Genomic DNA, 18,317 nt, shown 5'->3' with positions numbered 1-18,317 from the left:
GATCAAGGTGATTAGGTTCTCCCATGTGGTGCTCACAGTCTTAATCCCCGTTTTACAGATGAGGCAACTGAGGCACAGAGAAGTCAAGTGACTTACCCAAAGTCACACAGCTGACAAGTGGCAGAGCTGGGATTAACACCCATGACCTCTGGCTCCCAAGCCCATGCTCTTTCCACTGAGCCATGCTGTAATCAATCAATCAATCAATCAATCATATTTATTGAGCACTTACTGTGTGCAGAGCACTGTACTAAGTGCTTGGGAAGTACAAGTTGGCAACATATAGAGACAGTCCCTACCCAACAGTGGGCTCACAGTCTACAAGGGGGAGACAGAGAACAAAACCAAACATACTAACAAAATAAATAAATAGAATAGATATGTACAAGTAAAATAAATAAATAGAGTAATAAATACGTACAAACATATATACATATATACAGGTGCTGTGGGGAAGGGAAGGAGTAGTAGTACTACTGCTGTAGTAGTAATAGTAGTAGTAATGGTAGTGATAGTAGTAATAATAGTAGCAATAATAGTAGTAGTGATCCGACCGACAATTACTCTCCCCATCTCCAAAGCCTTATTGAAGTCACATCTCCTCCGAAAGACCTTCCCTGACTAAGCCCGCCTTTCCTTTCCTCCCATGCCTTTCTGCGTCTCCCTGACTTGCTCCTTTCATTGATCCCCTTCCCAGCCCCACGCCACTTATGTCCATATCCGTCATCTGTTCACTTCTATTAATGTCTGTCTCTCTCTCTCTAGACTGTAAGCTCGTTGGGGGCAGGGAATGTGTCTGTTTATCGTTCTATTGTACTCTCCCAAGTGCTTAGTACAGTGCTCTGCATACAGCAAGTGCTCAATAAATACAATTAATTGACTGAATGACTAGTAGGAGTAGCAGTAGCATTAAGTAAGCACTGTAGTAAGCTCTGGGACACAACACATGAATGAAGATGGGACAAGGATCCTTGTCCCTCAAGGAGCTCATGACCTAAGGATAAAGTGGGAAAAGGGATTAGTGACAGACTCATTAAGGAAAGGTAAAACAAGAACATAAAACAATCATCAGGGATATTTACCGAGCACTTATTGTGTGCAGAGCACTGTGCTAAGCACTTGGAAGAGAACAATATAACTCAAAATGTTCAAAATATTTTGAACATCTGCACAGGTCAGATCCTTTACCAACGGTAGCGACTTCGTGGAATTGGAAATACCAAATACCAAACACCAAAAGAACTAGAAATAATGTTATTAATCGTGAATAGAATTCACAATTCACAATTTGCAAACTCAAGTGGCACTCAATAAATACGACTGAATGAACCACTGAGGCCTGGAGCCTACAATTCTATAGCTATAATTCTATTTATTCTGTTGGTTTTAACACCTGTCTACGTGTTTTGTTGTCTGTCTCCCCCTTTTAATTTTGAATTAAAAAACCAATCTTCTGTTGTCTGTCTCCCCTTTCTAGACTATGAGCCCGTTATTGGGTAGGGACCATCTCTATATGTTGACGATTTGTACTTCCCAAGTGCTTAGTACAGTGCTCTGCACATAGTAAGCACTCAATAAATACGATTGAATGAATGAATGAATAGTAAGTGCTCAGTAAATACGAATGAATGAATACAACAGAGTTGGTAGACACCTTCCCTGTCCACAGCGAGCTTACAGTCTAGAGGGGGATGTGTAACAGATGAAGGGTGGGGAAAAATATCGAAATATAATTTAAAAAAAACCTAAGGGGTCTGTGACTAGGAGTGTGAAGGCTCTCACTGGAAAAATAATCTGAGGGCATTCAGAGGACTAATTTCAGCAAGTCAAACCTTCCCTTTGCTCTCAATTCTCTCTTGCTTGGGTCAGAGTTAGGGGTTTCAAGGCTCAATATTGAAGAGGAATCAGTCCGTCAAAGAATCAATTTATGGTATGTACTGAGTACTCACTGGGTGCAGAGCACTCTCCAAGTGCTTGGAGAGTACAGTGCAGTGAAGTGGTAACGGTGGTATTAGTAGTAAGTAACGTGAGCCCGTCTTCTAGACTGTAAGCCCATTGTGGGCAGGGATTGTCTCTCTTTATTGCTGAATTGTACTTCCCAAGTGCTTAGTACAGTGCTCTGCACACAGTAAGTGCTCAATAAATACGATTGAATGAATAATAGTAGTTGTAGTAGTAATGGGAGTAATAGCGGTGGTGACAGTAGTAGTAGTAATAATAATAATAATGATAGCATCTGTTAAGTGCTTAGTATGTGCTGGGGGCTGTACTAAGCGCTGGGGTGGATACAAGCAAATCGGGTGGGACATAGTCCCTGTCCCATGTGGGGCTCACAGTCTCAATCTCCATATTATAGATGAGGGAACTGAGGCCCAGAGAAGTGAAGTGACTTGCCCAAGGTCACACAGCAGACATGTGGCAGAGCTGGGATTAGAACCCATGACCTTCTGACACCCAGGCCCGGGCTCTAGCCACTAGTAGTGGCCGTAGTAGTAATGGTAGTAATAGTGGTGGTAGTTGTAGTAGTGGGCTTGGGAGTCATTCATTCCTTCAATCGTATTTATTGAGCGCTTACTGTGTGCAGAGCACTGTACTAAGCACTTGGGAAGTACAAGTTGGCAACATATAGAGACGGTCCCTACCCAACAGCAGGCTCACAGTCTAGAAGGGGGAGATAGACAACAAAAAAAACATATAAACCAAATAAAATAAATAGAATAAATATGTACAAGTAAAATAAATAGAGTAATAAATATGTGCAAACATATATACATTCATTCATTCATTTTCATTCAATCGTATTTATTGAGCGCTTACTGTGTGCAGAGCACCGTACTAAGCGCTTGGGAAGTACAAGTTGGCAACATATAGAGACGGTCCCTACCCAACAGCGGGCTCACAGTCTAGAAGGGGGAGACAGACAACAAAACAAAACATATAAACCAAATAAAATAAATAGAATAAATATGTACAAGTAAAATAAATAAATAGAGTAATAAATATGTGCAAACATATATACATTCATTCATTCATTTTCATTCAATCGTATTTATTGAGCGCTTACTGTGTGCAGAGCACCGTACTAAGCGCTTGGGAAGTACAAGTTGGCAACATATAGAGATGGTCCCTACCCAACAGTGGGCTCACAGTCTAGAAGGGGGAGACAGAACAAAACAAAACATATTAACAAAATAAAATAAGTAGAATAAATATGTACAAGTAAAATAAATAGAGTAATAAATATGGTATATACAGGTGCTGTGGGGAGGGGAAGGAGGTAAGGTGGGGGGGATGGGGAGGGGGAGGAGGAGGAGAGGAAGGAGGGCGTTCAGTAGAGGTCATGGGTTCAAATCCCGACTGCCAATTTTCAGCCATGTGACCTTGGGCAAGTCACTTAGCTTCTCTGTGCCTCAGTTACCTCATCTGTAAAATGGGGATTAAGACTGTGAGCCCCACGTGGGACAACCTGATCACCTTGTATCCTCCCCAGTGCTTAGGACAGAGTTTTGCACATAGTAAGCACTTAACAAATGCCATCGTGGCTCAGTGGAAAGAGCACGGGCTTGGGAGTCAGAGGTCATGGGTTCACAAACCAGCTCTGCCAATTGTCAGCTGTGTGACTTTGGACAAGTCACCAAACTTCTCTGTGCCTCAGTTACCTCATCTGGAAAATGGGGATTAAGACTGTGAGCCCCACGTGGGACAACCTGATTCATTCAATCGTATTTATTGAGCACAGTACTAAGCACTTGGGAAGTACAAGTTGGCAACATATAGAGATGGATCACCTTGTATCCTCCCCAGCGTTTAAAATAGTGCTTTGCACATAGTAAGCGCTTAACAAATGCCATCATTATTAGTAGTAGTAGTGTGCCCATGATGGAACTTGACAAGAAATCTCTACAAGAGGCCCCAAGGTCCCAGCAGTCCTATCCCTTTAACTTTTGCCAATTTTTAGATCAATCAAACCCCCGGGGAGAATAATCCCATCTTCCTGCCTTCCGATCCGAAATACGACTGGCTGCTGGCCAAGATCTGGGTCCGCTCCTCAGACTTCCACGTCCACCAGACCATCACCCACCTCCTGCGGACGCACCTCATGTCCGAAGTGTTTGGCATCGCCATGTTCCGGCAGTTGGCCGCCGTGCACCCCATTTTTAAGGTACCCCAGCCGGGCAGGGGACAGACCCTGGGGAAGACTAGGGGGGAGTGGGCCCCAGGGCGATGAATGGAAAGGCAGAGAGAAAAACAAGGTTATCCCTAAACCAAATAATTTTGGGATAAGCCGGGTCAACGGTTGATTGCCGGAATGGTCAGAAATTCATTGCTTGGAGGCGTTTTCCTATTGCTGACGTGGGTAGTATTGATGGGCCTGGATCCGGGAAAATCGAGCCGGGGAGTGAACCCCACAGGCTCCGCCGAGCAGAGTGTTAATAGTGCGTGGCACCTGCAGAGCACTGGTACAGAATAATAGTAATAATGATATTTGTTAAGCGCTTACTATGTGTCAAGCACTATTCTAAGTGCTGAAGCACCCTATAATACAACCGGGTTATGTGCCGTAGCAAAGGGGTTGGATCTTAGAGTACATTAGTCCCCCCCTTGCTGTGTGACCTTGGGCAAGTCACAACTTCTCTGTGCCTCACTTATGTCATCTGCAAAATGGGGGTAAAGACTAAGGGACATGGACTGAGTCCAACCTGATTATCATATCTACCCCAGCATTTAGTACAGTGCCTGGCACATAGTAAGCACTTAACAGATACCATAAAAAAACTTAACCCACATGTGCAGTTAAGTAGGATAATAATAATAATTGTGGTAGTTGCTTAGGATTTATTATGTGCCAGGCAAGTCAGATTGGACAGAGTTCCTGACCCGCGTGGGGCGCATAGTCTAAATCCCCATTTTACAGATGAGGAACCTGAGGCACAGAGAGGTGAAGTGATTTGCCCAAAGTCACAAAGCAGACAAGTGGTGGAGCCGGAATTAGAACCCGGTTCCTTCTGACTCTCAGGCCCGGGTTCTATCCACTAGGCTACTTTGCTTCTCTATTCCAGATCTATTCCAGAACCAGCCCCAGTGTGATGGCTGAGCCCAACTGGAAAGCTGAAGTTACCCTGTAAATCCCTCCCCTCAGCTCACTACTTCCACCATCCCTCCATCACGATGTCACCCTCTTCTTTCCCTTTATCCTTCTTACCAGCTTGAAGCCCTGCCTGTCCGCCCCAGTCAAAGCCATGGAAACAGGCTCAGGGACATACCAAAGTGTGCCCGCTGTGTCTACAGTCCCTTCTCAAGTCCCCAAGGATCCCTGGCCCCCTCTTGCCCTTGTTTCTGAAGTTTGCTTGGGGAGGGGGATTGGGGAGATGGCATGGAAGGGGAAGGATACCATGGTGGTGCTGGAAGAGGCCACCGTGCCTGCAGAAAAGAACTGTGACCATGATTAAAGTTCCAACCATTAAAAAAAAAACAAATATTGGGGTGAGAAAGATCCAGGAGGGCCAGGGGGGACTAGGAGACAGCAAGTTTGGGATACAGAAGGTTGTTGGGAACAGAGGAACGGGATGGGGGCGGGACAGGAGGCAGGATTGGGGAGGGCAATGACTTCCGTGCAGCGATTGGACAAAATATCCAGTTGTAAATATACAAGTGGCATGGGACGTACGCCCGAGTTGCACACACTGCACAATGGTCGTAACCTGGGGTATGTCTGTATTGGCTAAGGCATTAAAGTTTTGTTCCCTGGTGTCCCGGTGGCATCCAGCGAGTGCCGTGGGTATGTTGGAATTGGCCTAAAAAGATGCGCCATCAATGTTCCCTGGACACTGGCACCCGATTGGCACACCCGGGGGTTGCCATGGCACAGTGTCCCCTCACCGAACCCCGTTCCCGTTTCTCTTCTCGTCAGCTCCTGGTAGCTCACGTGAGGTTCACCATAGCCATCAACACCAAAGCCCGAGAGCAGCTCATCTGCGAGTGCGGCCTCTTTGACAAGGTGAGGCCTTCTGCCCCCTCCCCTGCTCTACCTGCTGGCCCCTAGGCCAGACACCCAGTGGGAGATGGATGTCGGGGGAGGAGGGACCCTCCAGGGAGCCAAGGAGCTGACGGCAGGGGAAGACATCCCTCCCCCAGCAAAAGTGTTCTTTCTCCTGCTCAAGGCCAATGCCACCGGGGGTGGCGGACATGTCCAGATGGTTCAGCGGGCCATGAAGGATTTGACCTTCAAGTCCCTGTGCTTCCCAGAAGCCATCAAAGCCAAGGGGATGGAGAGCAAAGAGGAGATCCCGTATTATTTCTATCGGGACGACGGACTCAAGGTCTGGGATGCCATTCGGAGGTGAGCTCCGCTCGGGAAATCGGTTTCTCTCCTTCGTTGACTTCTCCCAGGCCTGTCAAGATTCCCATCGCGGATCCTTGATTGGATACCACCCAGTTCCCAGGCCAGGGCTGAAAAAGAGAGCCGAACCAGGCCCTCCAATCTCGAGCTTCGTACAGTACCTTGAGGAGGGAAACTGAGGCATTAGGAACTAGTGCTGGGCCAGGTCGAGGGACCATTCAAGACGTGTGGGCCCCTGGGCTAGGCATCGTGGGAAGTTCCAAAGGAAGAGGGTCACTGGGTCCCAGAGTTGTGTTTCCCTGAATGATGGGGCAGGAACAATACAAACCACAGAGAGAAATACAGGTGTGCAAGGTTCAAGGGAGCATACCATCATTGGTATTTGTTGAGCACCCATTGCGCGCAGAGCACTGTATTAAGCACTTGGGAGAGTACGAGAGTACAATTTGGTAGAATTGGAAGACGTGATCCCTGCCTTCAAGGAGCTTAAAGTCCACTGGGAGAGAAATTTTGGGAAGGGGAAGCAACGGTGTATAAGGATATATACATAAGTGCTGTGGTGATGGAGTATCAAAGTGCTCATGGAGTATGACCACAAATCAATCAATTATGATTATTGAGCACTTACTGTGTGCAGAGCACTGCACTATCTGCTTGGGAAAATACAATACAACAGAATTAGCAGACTCGTTCCCTGCCCATAATGAAGTTACGATCTAGAGGGGGCTGGGGATGGGGTGAATATCAGATGTCCAAAGGTTACAGATTGAAATGCATTCATTCATTCACTCAGTCATATTTATTGAGCGCTTACTAAGCGCTTGGGAAGTACAACTCAGCAACAGAGACAATCCCTGCCCATAATGGGCTCACAGTCTAGCATGGGGGAGGCAGACATCTAAACAAATAAACGGGCATCGTTAGCATCATTATAAATAAATAGAATTATAGATATATGCACATCATTAATAAAAATAAATAGAATAATTATAGCTATGCACATATAAACACAAGTGTTGTGGGGTGAGGAGGGGATAGAGCAAAGAGAGTTGGGAGGGGCAATGAGGAGGGGAGGAGGAGCAGAAGAAAAGGGGGGGCTTAGTCTGGGAAGGCCTCCTGGAGGAGGTGAGCTTTCATTCATTCATTCAGTCAGTCAGTCATATTTATTGAGCGCTTACTGTGTGCAGAGCACTGTACTAAGCTCTTAGGAAGTGCAAGTCGGCAACATATGGAGACAGTCCCTACCCAACAACGGGCTCAGTAGGGCTTTGAAGGGGAGAAGTGTGCTAGCTTGGCGTAGAAGGGAGAGCGAGCGGGAGAAAAGAGGGCTTAATCTGGGAAGGCCTCTTGGAGGAGATGTGCCCTTAGCAATGCTTTGAAGATGGAGAGAACAGTGGTCTGGCATATAAGGGGTGGGGAGGGAATTCCATGCTAGGGGGTGGATGTGGGAATGGGGTTGTCAGTGAGAAAAATGCCCAAGGGCACAGCAACACACCCCAGTAGTCATAAAGATGAGAACTATTTCCCTCCTAACCTCCTCCTTTCTTACTTGTCTGAAGCAGAGGAATATGCTGGCAAAACTTGTTGAGGGCAGGGAATGTGTCTATTATATTGTTATTTTGTACTCTTCCAAGCACTCAGTGCAGTGTTCTTCTCATAGTTCTTCTCATAGTGTTCTTCTAGACTGTGAGCCCATTGTTGGGTAGGGACCATCTCTATATGTTGCCAACTTGTACTTCCCAAGCGCTTAGTACAGTGCTGTGCACACCGTAAGCGGTCAATAAATATGATTGAATGAATGAATGAATGAATGAATGAATGAGAGAGTTAAGTTAAGGACAAGGCCGAAGCTACGGGTTTGTGAGGTAGGGAGGACAAGGTGTTATCTAATGCCTATGTGACACAGAGAGGAGGGAGAATAGAGGTTCACCTTGGAAGGCTTCCTGGAGGAGGGCTCTGAAGATGAGGAGAGCAATGGTCTCTCCACTCCAAGTCCTAATTTCCTCTATCCACCCTACCGTCTCTATCAACTAGGCACTTGCCTGTGAACCCCTTAAACATTTCGATTTATTCATGCTGATGTCTGTCTCCCTCTATATATGGTAAGCTCATTATGGGCAGGGAATGTGTCTGCTAATTCTGTGCACTGTACTCTCCCAAGCACTTAGAACAGTGTTCTCTTTGTAGTAAACACTCAATAAACAAAACTGAATAATTGATTGGTACTCACTCCAGCCCCAAGGAATTTCTGTCCATATCCTACACTCTCCCATTCCCCCATCTATTATAATAATTCATTCAATCGTATTTATTGAGTGCTTACTGTGTGCAGATCACTGTACAAGTGCTTGGGAAGTACAAGTTGGCAACATATAGAGACGGTCCCTACCCAGCAGCGGGCTCACAGTCTAGAAAGGGGAGACAGAGAACAAAACATATTAACAAAATAAAATAAATAGAATAAATATGTACAAATAAAATAAATAGGGTAATAAATACGTACAAACATATATACGGGTGCTGTGGGGAGGGAAAGGAGGTAAGGCGGAGGGGATGGAGAGAGGGAGGAGGGGAAGAGGAAGGAGGGGGCTCAGTCTGGGAAGGCCTTCTGAAGGAGGTGAGCTCTCAGTAGGGCTTTGAAGGGAGGAAGAGAGCTAGCTGGGCAGATGGGTGGAGGGAGGGCATTCCAGGCCAGGGGGAGGACGTGGGCCAGGGGTCGATGGCGGGACAGGCGAGAACAAGGCACGGTGAGGAGGTTAGTGGCAGAGGAGCGGAGGGTGCGGGCTGAGCTGTAGAAGGAGAGAAGGGAGGTGAAGTAGGAGGGGGCAAGGGGATGGACAGCCTTGAAGCCCAGGGTGAGGAGTTTCTGCCTGATGCGTAGGTTGATTGGTAGCCACTGGAGAATTTTGAGGAGGGGAGTAAAATGCCCAGAACGTTTCTGCACAAAGACGATCCGGGCAGCGGTGTGAAGTATGGATTGAAGTGGGGAGAGACAAGAGGATGGGAGATCGGAGAGGAGGCTGATGCAGTAATGCTATTTGTAATGCAATAATGCTATTTGTTAAGCACTTACTATGTGTCAAGCACTATTCTAAGTGCTGGGTAGTCACAAACTAATCAGGTTGAACACAGTCCCTGTCCCACATGGGGCTCACAGCCTTAATTCCTATTTGACAGATGAGGAAACTGAGGCCCAGAGAAGCCACTTGCCTAAGGTCCCACAGCAGACAAGTGGCGGGACTAGAACCCAGGTTCTTCTGACGCCCAGGCCTGTGCTCTATCCACTAGGCCAGGCTGCTTTTATCTTTCTCCCTCTGAAGACTGTAAGCTCTTGGTGGGCAGAGGTCACCTCTACCAGCTATAGTATACTGCACTTATTACCAGCATCTAGTACAGTTCTCTGCACACAGTAAGCACTCAATAGATATCATGATTGACTGATGAAGGGCAAGAGACTGAGCGACAGGAGGAGAGCAGTGTTTCAGACCATGGACGGTCGCTTAACTTCTCTGGGCCTCACTTCCCTCATCTGTAAAATGGGGATTGAGACTGTGAGCCCCACGTGGGACAGGGACTGCATGCATCCCGATTTGCTTGTATCCACCCCAACCTGGCACATGGTAAGTGCTCACCAAATACCATCATCATTATCTGTCAGCCAGGGTGGAATCAGAGGGGCTTGGTTGGGGTGTCCTAACTCTTCTCCCCCCACAGCTTCACAACAGAGGTGGTGGAGATCTACTATGAGAGCGACGAGGTGGTGGCTGAGGACGTGGAGCTCCAGGCCTTCGTGAATGACGTCTTCCTCTACGGAATGAGGGGGAGCAAGGCTTCGGGTATGGGGCCTTTGCCCGCTCGTTTCTGGTCCTCCCCACCTCCTGCCCACTCATTCCCCGTCCTCTCCACATCCTTCCCGCTCAATCCCGGTTCTCCCCACCTTCTTCCCACTCATTTCTGGTCCTCCCCACCTCCTGCCCACTCATTCCCCGTCCTCTCCACCTCCTTCCCGCTCAATCCCGGTTCTCCCCACCTTCTTCCCGCTCATTCCCTGTCCTTTCCACCTACTTCCCCTTTGTTCCCAGTCTTCCCCACCTCCTGCCTGCTCATTCCCAGTCCTCCCCACCTTCTGCCCATTCATTTCCTGTCCTCCCCACATCCTGCCTGCAAGCCCTGGCCCCTCCTCTCTGCTGTTGTGCTTCTCTCCCCGACTTCCTGCCACAGAAGGAGGCCCCAGGTATCCCACCAGCCCACCTCTCCCCTTCCACTCCTGCTCCTCCTGCCACCTCCAGAAGGGCTCCCATCCATCTGTCCATTCTATCTATTGAGCACCTACCGTGGGCAGTGGACTGAAAGCTCAGGAGACTTCACCTGCATTAAAAAGACTCCCACAAGGTTATTACAATCTAACGGGCTATTCTAATCTAAAGAGTTTACCATCTCTGATTTGGCTTCCAGTTTTACAAGCCCATAACCTAGGCGCTATCCTCAACTCATCTCTCTCATTCAATCCCTATATTCAGTTGATCACTAAACCCTGTCGGTTCAACCTTCACAACTTCGCTAGAATCCACCCCTTCGTCTCCATTCAAACTGCTACCTTGTTAAGCCAAGCATTTATTCTATCCTGCCTTGATTAGTGTATCAGCCTCCTTGCTGACCTCCCTGCCTCCTGTCTCTCCCCACTCCGGTTCATGCTTCACTCTGCTGTCCAGATCATTTTTCTACAAAAATGTTCAGTGCATGTTTCCCCACTCCTCAAGAACCTCCAGTGGTTGCCCATCCACCTCCACATCAAACGGAAACTCCTCACCATCGGTTTTAAAGCAATCACCTCGCTCCCTCCAACCTCACCTCGCTGCTCTCCTATTACAACCCAGCCCACACACTTCACTCTACTGCCAACCTACTCACCGTACCACAATCTCGTCCATCTCACCGCTGACTTTCTCCCATGTCCTGCCTCTGGCCTGGAATGCTCTCCCTCTTCATATCTGACAATCACTTTCCTCACCTTCGAAACCTGACTGAAGGCCCATCTCCTCCAAGAAGCCTTCCATTCATTCATTCTTCATTCCATCATATTTACTGAACACTTACTGTGGGAAAAACACTGTACTAAGCAATACAACAACAAACAGGCACATTCCCTGCCCACAACAAGCTCACAATCTAGAGGGGGAGACAGACAATAATATACATATGGAAATGAATAAACTAATATATTACAGCTATATACAGATGTGCTGTGGGGCTGAGAGAAGATGAACTGAAGACAGCAGGGTGATGCAGAAGGGAGTGGGAGAAGAGGAGAGGAGGGCTTATTCAGGGAAGGCTTCTTGGAGAAAATGAGCATTTCCTCTTTTCCCATTCCCTTCTATGTCACTGTGTTCCCTTTATTCACACCCCTCCCCAGCCCCACCACATGTATGTACATATCCATAAATCATTAATTTATATTAATGGCTGTCTCCCCCTCTAGACTGCAGACTTGTTATGGGCAGGGATATATCTACCAGCTCTGTTATGTTGTTATATTTTGCTCTTCCAAGCTCTTGGGCATTTATCAGGCATTTATTTCTCCAAAGCCTCTTCTCATCAATATTAAGCATTTAGGACAGTGCTCTGCTACAGTAAACTCTCAATCAATACAATTAATTGATTGATTGATCTATAATTTATTTTAAGTCCGACTCGCCCACCAGATTATAAACTTATTGAGCACTTATGGTGTCTGAAGCACTGTGCAAAGCTCTTGGGTATAATAGAAATAGTAGACATGACCCTTGTCCTCAAGCAGTTCATAATCCAGGGCCAGCATGGGTTACTCAGCTATCTTCTGTGCGAACCCCACGTGGGAGAAGAAACTGTGTCTGATATGATTATGTTGTATCTAGCACAGAGCTTTGGCACATAGTAAGTGCTCAGTAAACACTACTTACCCTCATCAGTGGTATTTATTGAGTGTTTACTGTGTACAGAGGACTGTACTAAGCCCTTATTAGTGATGAGAAACAGCTTTGGAGAAATAAAAACCCGATACTGAGTCCCTTTTCATGTCTATGTCCCGTTCACAGGATTTCCCAAGTCCATAAAGACCCGAGAGAAACTCTCCGAATATCTGACCGTGGTGATCTTCACAGCTTCAGCCCAGCACGCGGCGGTGAACTTCGGACAGGTGCTGTCAGGGGGGAAAGGCAGACGCACTTCTGGAGCCAAGGGGGATGATGGGGCTGGGCATTTCCCTTTCTGAAGCGGGCAGGAGTGTGGGCAGACTCCCTCAGTGAAGGTGGGTAAGTAGTGGCGGCAAAGTGCCCGGGCTTAGACCTTGGGGATGTTTCGGTGCCTTGGCAGATGGAGGGAGGGGGTCGTTTGGCACCCCCCCCCGAGCCACATGCTCCCCTCCCTGCCCTGGTAGGGGTCAGCAAACCAAGGGCCCCCCTATTGGATGCCACACAGTTGCCAGCATCCCCCAGTACAGCTGTTTCACCTCCCCGTTTCCCCAATCAGTCAATGATATTTATTGATCGCTTACTGTGTGCCGAGCACTGAACTAAGCGCTTGGGAGAACACCAGATAGCAATAAAAAAGACACATTCCCCACCTACAAAGTAAAGGGGGTGACAGACATGAATTCATTCATTCAATCGTACTTATTGAGCTCATACTGTGTGCAGAGCACTGTAATAATAATGGTATTTGTTAAGTGCTTACTATGTGCCAAGCACTCGTTCTAAGCACATGGGAGAGTACAATACAACAGTAAATAGATCCATTCCCTACCCACAACGGGCTTACAGTCTAGAAGGGGGAAGGCAGACATAAGTGCTCAATGAATACGATTGAATCAATACAAATAAACAAAATTACAGATATGCACTTAAGTGGCGTGGGGCTGGGAGGGGGGATGGGCAAAGGGAGAAAGGATGATGCAGAAGGGAGTGGGAGAAGAGGAAAGAGGGGCTTAGTCAGGGAAGGCCTCTTGGAGGAGATGGGCCTTCAATAAGGCTTTGAAGTGGGGGAGAGTAATTGACAGTCAAGTTTGAGGAGGGAGGGTGTTTCCCGGCCAGAGGCAGGACATGGGCTAGGTGTCGGTGGTGAGACAGGCGAGACGGAGGCACAGTGAGAAGGTTAGCATTTGACAGATCTAGCGCTTAGAACAGTGCTTTGCACATAGTAAGCGCTTAACAAATACCATCATTATTATTATTATTATCTAGACATAAGTGCTGTGGGGCTGGGCTGGGGGATGAATAAAGGGAGTAAATTTCCCCGGTGCCACTGGTGAGCCTAAAGAGGAAGTGGAGAGCTATCAACCAGGTGATCAATGGTACTTATTGAGTGCTTACCGGGTGAACGCTTCCCTGTGCAGAGCATTGAGGTAAGTACTTGGAAGAGTACAGTGCATTAGAGTTAGTGGAAATGATCCCGGCCCTCAAGGAGCTTACCATTCAGGGGCATCTTGGGTTACTCAGTTCCCAAAGGAGGTTGAAGGGTCTGTGCCACTTTGAGTTTTCCCCAGCAGACTCCATTGCCTGCTGGGCCTCAACTGTCCTGCCGGAGGTGGAGGCCGGGGGTGGCTGACAATGGGGAGACCCTGGATAGGAGGATGATGGAGGGAGAGGGTGGATTGGAAGCTGATGAGGGAGAGACCGGATGGGAGCCCCCGCTGTTGGGTAGGGACCGTCTCTATATGTTGCCAACTTGTACTTCCCAAGCGCTTAGTACAGTGCTCTGCACACAGTAAGCGCCCAATAAATATGATTGAATGAATGAATGAATGGGAGGCTAACAGCAGGGATGGGAGGCTGGCAGAAGGGAGACCATGACAATGGGGGCTGAAGGCAGAGCTCTGGCCCCTCTGGGCAAGTCCTGTGAAGAGACTGAGTCATTGTCCATCGGGTTTTCGAGCTTGGGAGGAAGCTAGGCAGACTGAGGTGGGCCACCAGAGAAAGTGTCCTCCCAACAGAGAACAGCAAGTGATGGGGTGGGACCCTGGAGGCTCTGACCCCCAGTGACAGGGACAAGAGTCACTGTTGGCTTTGTGTCTGCTGGTCTGGACTGGGCTCCCCCTGGGCACAGTATCTGGTGGGTTTGACTTTGAAGTCTAAACTAAGCATGGTGGGTAGTGGGAGGCGGGGGGAGATAACCCCGGGGAGGAGTGGCGGTGGAAGGAGGGGCCACGGGAGACCGCGGGGCCTGGCCCCAGATGCGCCCTGTGTGATCGCGCCTCTCCCCCGAGCAGTACGACTGGTGCTCCTGGATTCCCAACGCCCCCCCGACCATGCGGGCCCCTCCGCCCACCACCAAGGGTGACGTGACCATCGAGAGGATCGTGGAGACCCTGCCTGACCGCGGGCGTTCCTGCTGGCACCTGGGCGCAGTTTGGGCGCTCAGCCAATTCCAGGAAAATGAAGTCAGTCCCTGCGGTGGGCGGGAGGCGGGCGGTCCTGGGGGCACTGTCCTGAGGTGGGAGGGGGCACGGGGTGGCAACTGGGGGCTGGGGGGAGGATGGGACAGAGTAAGACCCTCAGGAAGAAGTACACTAAGAAACCTGAACCCTACATCATCATCATCACCAATCGTATTTATTGAGCGCTTACTATGTGCAGAGCACTGCACTAAGCGCTTGGGAAGTACAAATTGGCAACATATAGAGACAGTCCCTACCCAACAGTGGGCTCACGGTCTAAAAGGGGGAGTTCTAAAAGTACTCAACCGCTTCCTATGCTCACTGGCCAATCCTTCAGGGCACGGGTGATAGCTGGGTTGCCTTTAGTAAGGAATCATTTATTCTTCTTATTATTATCATTATCATCATCATCATTAATATTATTATTTATGAAGCGCTTACTATATGTCAAACACTCTTCTAAGTGCTAGGGTAGATAGAAGTAAATTAGATTGAACACAGCCCCTGTCCCACATGGGGCTCACAGTCTAAGTATTATCATTATTATTAATTATTATTATTATTGTTATATTAAGCACTTATTGGGTGTCAAGCACCATTATAAGTGTTGTGGTAGATAAAAGTGAATTAGGTTGGACACAGTCCCTGTCCCACATGGGGCTCACAATCTAAGTATTATCATTATTATTATTATTAATGTATTAAGCACTGATCATCCAGCACTGTTCTAAGTGCTGTGGTAGATATAAGTGAATTAGGTTGGACACAGTCCCTGTCCCGCATGGGGCTCACAGTCCAAGTATTATTATCATTATTCTTCCTCCTCCTCCTCCTCCTCCTCCTCCTCCTCCCCCCCGCCCCTCCCCCTCCCCCTTCCCCTCCTCCTCCTCTCTTCTTCTTCTTTCTTCTTCTTCTTCTTCTTCTTCTTCTTCTTCTTCTTCTTCTTCTTCTTCTTCTTCTTCTTCTTTCTTCCTTCTTCTTCTTCTTCTTCTTCTTCTTTCTTCTTCTTCTTCTTCTTCTTCTTCTTCCTCCTGTTGTATTTAAGTACTTACTGTGTGTCAAGCACTGATCTAAGCGTTGAGGTAGATAGAAGTTAATCAGGTCGAACACAGTCCCCATCCCACATGGGGCTCACGGCCTAAGTCGGAGGGAGAACAGGCTTTGATTCCGGCATTTGGCCTTTTTTAACAGCCAGTTCCGTGGGCTATTAGGGTGCTGTCCATCTAGCTCTGAAGCGGTCGGGAAATTTTCCCAGTCACCCCCGACCCACTTCAATAAGACAGGTTCTAAGGGGCATCAGGGCTGTTCCCACAGACATGTCCCCGGGATTCCAGCTTCCAACAGGTAGCGGCCTTTTGGGGAGATTGGATCTGCAGAGACCCCCTCAGGGTGGTGGGGTGGGCCGGTGGTGACCGGTGGAGGTGTCTAGGAGGATCTAAGGATCTTGAGGATGGGCGGAGGGTCTCTGGCCACCCGCAGAGCGCTGCCTTTTCTGTCTTGGGCCTCCAGCTCTTCCTTGGCGTCTACCCCGAGGAGCATTTCATCGAGAAGCCCGTGAAGGAAGCCATGGCCAAATTCCGCAAGAACCTGGATGTCATCGTCGGGACCATCGCCGAGAGGAACAACAACAAAAAGCTGCCCTATTACTACCTGTCTCCGGACCGGATTCCCAACAGCGTGGCCATCTGAGCTCCCCCATCCCCGTCCGGGCTCTTCCCCAAGAGTAGCTTTCTCAGAGAGGTTGGTGGTTGGGGTGGGGAGGCCTACAGCCTCTTTGCAATTATCCGAGCAAGTGGGAGAAAGCCCCAGATGGGGCTGAACTCAAACCACAGATAACCTCTAGACCTGCGCCAATTAGGGTATGCCAGTGTGTTGCCTATAAGCATTTTCTATGCAGAATCCAATATTCTCTGTGCCTTGTTCAAATAGCAAATGGAAAACTGCAATGAGAATTTAGATTTCTATTGGATGTGTTCTACAATCAGGCAGTTCAACTGCAAAAGCAAGTAAAGCATTGCTTTTTTAAATCACCTTCGTCAAGATCTGCTGTTTTGAAAATCTTGGATGACTTTCTTACTTGTATTTATACTGTGTTCATAAATGAAAGTACTCTCATTTTGACTTGGTTTTTCATTATTCCGAGAGCGCCGTAGTTGGAGTAATGGGAGATGGGGGATTAAATCATGATGATGATGATATGATGATGATGATGATGGTATTTGTTAAGCACTTACTATGTGTCGAGCACTGTTCTAAGCACTGGGATAGATAATAAGAATAATAACTGTGGTATTTGTTAAGCGCTTACTATGTTAAGCGCTGGGGTGGATTAGAGAGGCAGCGTGGTTCAGTGGAAAGAGCCTGGGCTTTGGAGTCAGAGGTCGTGGGTTCAAATCCCAGCTCCACCAATTGTCAGCTGTGTGACTTTGGGCAAGTCACTTAACTTCTCTGTGCCTCAGTTACCTCATCTGTAAAATGGGGATTAAGACTGTGAGCCCCCCGTGGGGCAACCTGATCACCTTGTAATCACCCCAGTGCTTAGAACAGTGCTTTGCACATAGTAAGCGCTTAATAAATGCCATTATTATTATTAGTAGTAGAAGTAGTAGTAGTAAGTTCTTAATAAATGCCATCACAATTATTCCAGCGCTTACAACAGTGCTTTGCACATAGTAAGTGCTTAATAAATGCTATTATTATTATACAAGCAAATCAGGTTGGACACTGTCCCTTGTCCCACATGGGGCTCACAGTCTCAAGCCCCATTTTACAGATGAGGTCACTGAGGCACAGAGAAGTTAAGTGACTTGCCCAAGATCACACAGCAGAGAAGTGGCGGAGCCGGAATGAGAACCCATGACCTTCTGACAAGCTAATCAGGTTGGACACAGTCCCTGTCCCACATGGGGCTCACAGTCTTACTCCCCATTAAACAGACGAGGTAACTGAGGCCCAGAGAAGTGAAGTGGCTTGCCCAGAGATGCCCAGCAGACAAGTGGTGGGGCCAGGATGGGGACCCCTGGCCTTCTGACTCTACCCACTAGGCTATGGTGCTTCCCTAAAGAGGAGCAGAGGTAGAGAGAAAAGCGAAGAAGGCAGCAGAGGCAGTAGGAGGGATCGGAAAGGATAGAGGACTGACAAGTGTGGAGCAGGGCAGGATGGAAGAGACATAGAGAAAAGTGCTGGTTGAGCTTTACAAGATGGCCAGAGCATTCAGAGGCAACGCCTGAAGTGTGAGCTCATCCGCGGTGCACAAGTGCAATGGCCAGAGATGCAGTGTGGCTTGGTGGAAAGAACGTGGAGTCGGGAGATCTGGATTCCAATCCCAGCTCTGCCACTTGCTTTGCTGGGTGACCTCGGGCAAATCACTTAATTTTTCAAAGACTCCACATCCTTAAACTAGGGATTAAAGGCCTATTCTCTCTCCCTCTTAGACTGTGAACCCCATGTGTCCCACCTGATTATCTTGTGTTTTTTATCTAGCCCTGTAGTCAGTCAAAATATTTACTGAGCACTTACTGTGCGCAGAGTAACAAAAATAATGATAGCATTTATTAAGCACTTACT

The 18,317-nt window shown here is 47.9% G+C and overlaps 1 protein-coding gene across 2 annotated transcripts in view; it reads left to right on the top strand.

The window, feature by feature from the left end:
• ALOX5 (arachidonate 5-lipoxygenase) overlaps positions 1 to 16,871 on the top strand; it is a 98,477-nt gene extending 81,606 nt beyond the window's left edge. The window contains exons 8-14 of one of the 2 annotated variants that reach the window (XM_038743803.1): positions 3,959 to 4,162; positions 5,912 to 5,998; positions 6,162 to 6,340; positions 10,055 to 10,176; positions 12,415 to 12,515; positions 14,583 to 14,753; positions 16,260 to 16,871. In XM_038743803.1, the coding sequence (XP_038599731.1) occupies positions 3,959 to 4,162; positions 5,912 to 5,998; positions 6,162 to 6,340; positions 10,055 to 10,176; positions 12,415 to 12,515; positions 14,583 to 14,753; positions 16,260 to 16,439 (1,044 nt within the window). In that variant the 3' untranslated portion in view covers positions 16,440 to 16,871. The remainder of the gene's footprint in view (positions 1 to 3,958; positions 4,163 to 5,911; positions 5,999 to 6,161; positions 6,341 to 10,054; positions 10,177 to 12,414; positions 12,516 to 14,582; positions 14,754 to 16,259) is intronic. The other variant, XM_038743804.1, reaches the window with a different exon arrangement.
• The last annotated feature ends 1,446 nt before the right edge of the window (positions 16,872 to 18,317 follow it).

This window comes from Tachyglossus aculeatus, chromosome 3 (assembly GCF_015852505.1).
Source record: "Tachyglossus aculeatus isolate mTacAcu1 chromosome 3, mTacAcu1.pri, whole genome shotgun sequence".
Classification (NCBI taxonomy): domain Eukaryota; kingdom Metazoa; phylum Chordata; class Mammalia; order Monotremata; family Tachyglossidae; genus Tachyglossus; species Tachyglossus aculeatus.
Note: the sequence above shows the minus strand (reverse complement) of the source record. Positions and strands in the feature narration are given on the sequence as shown.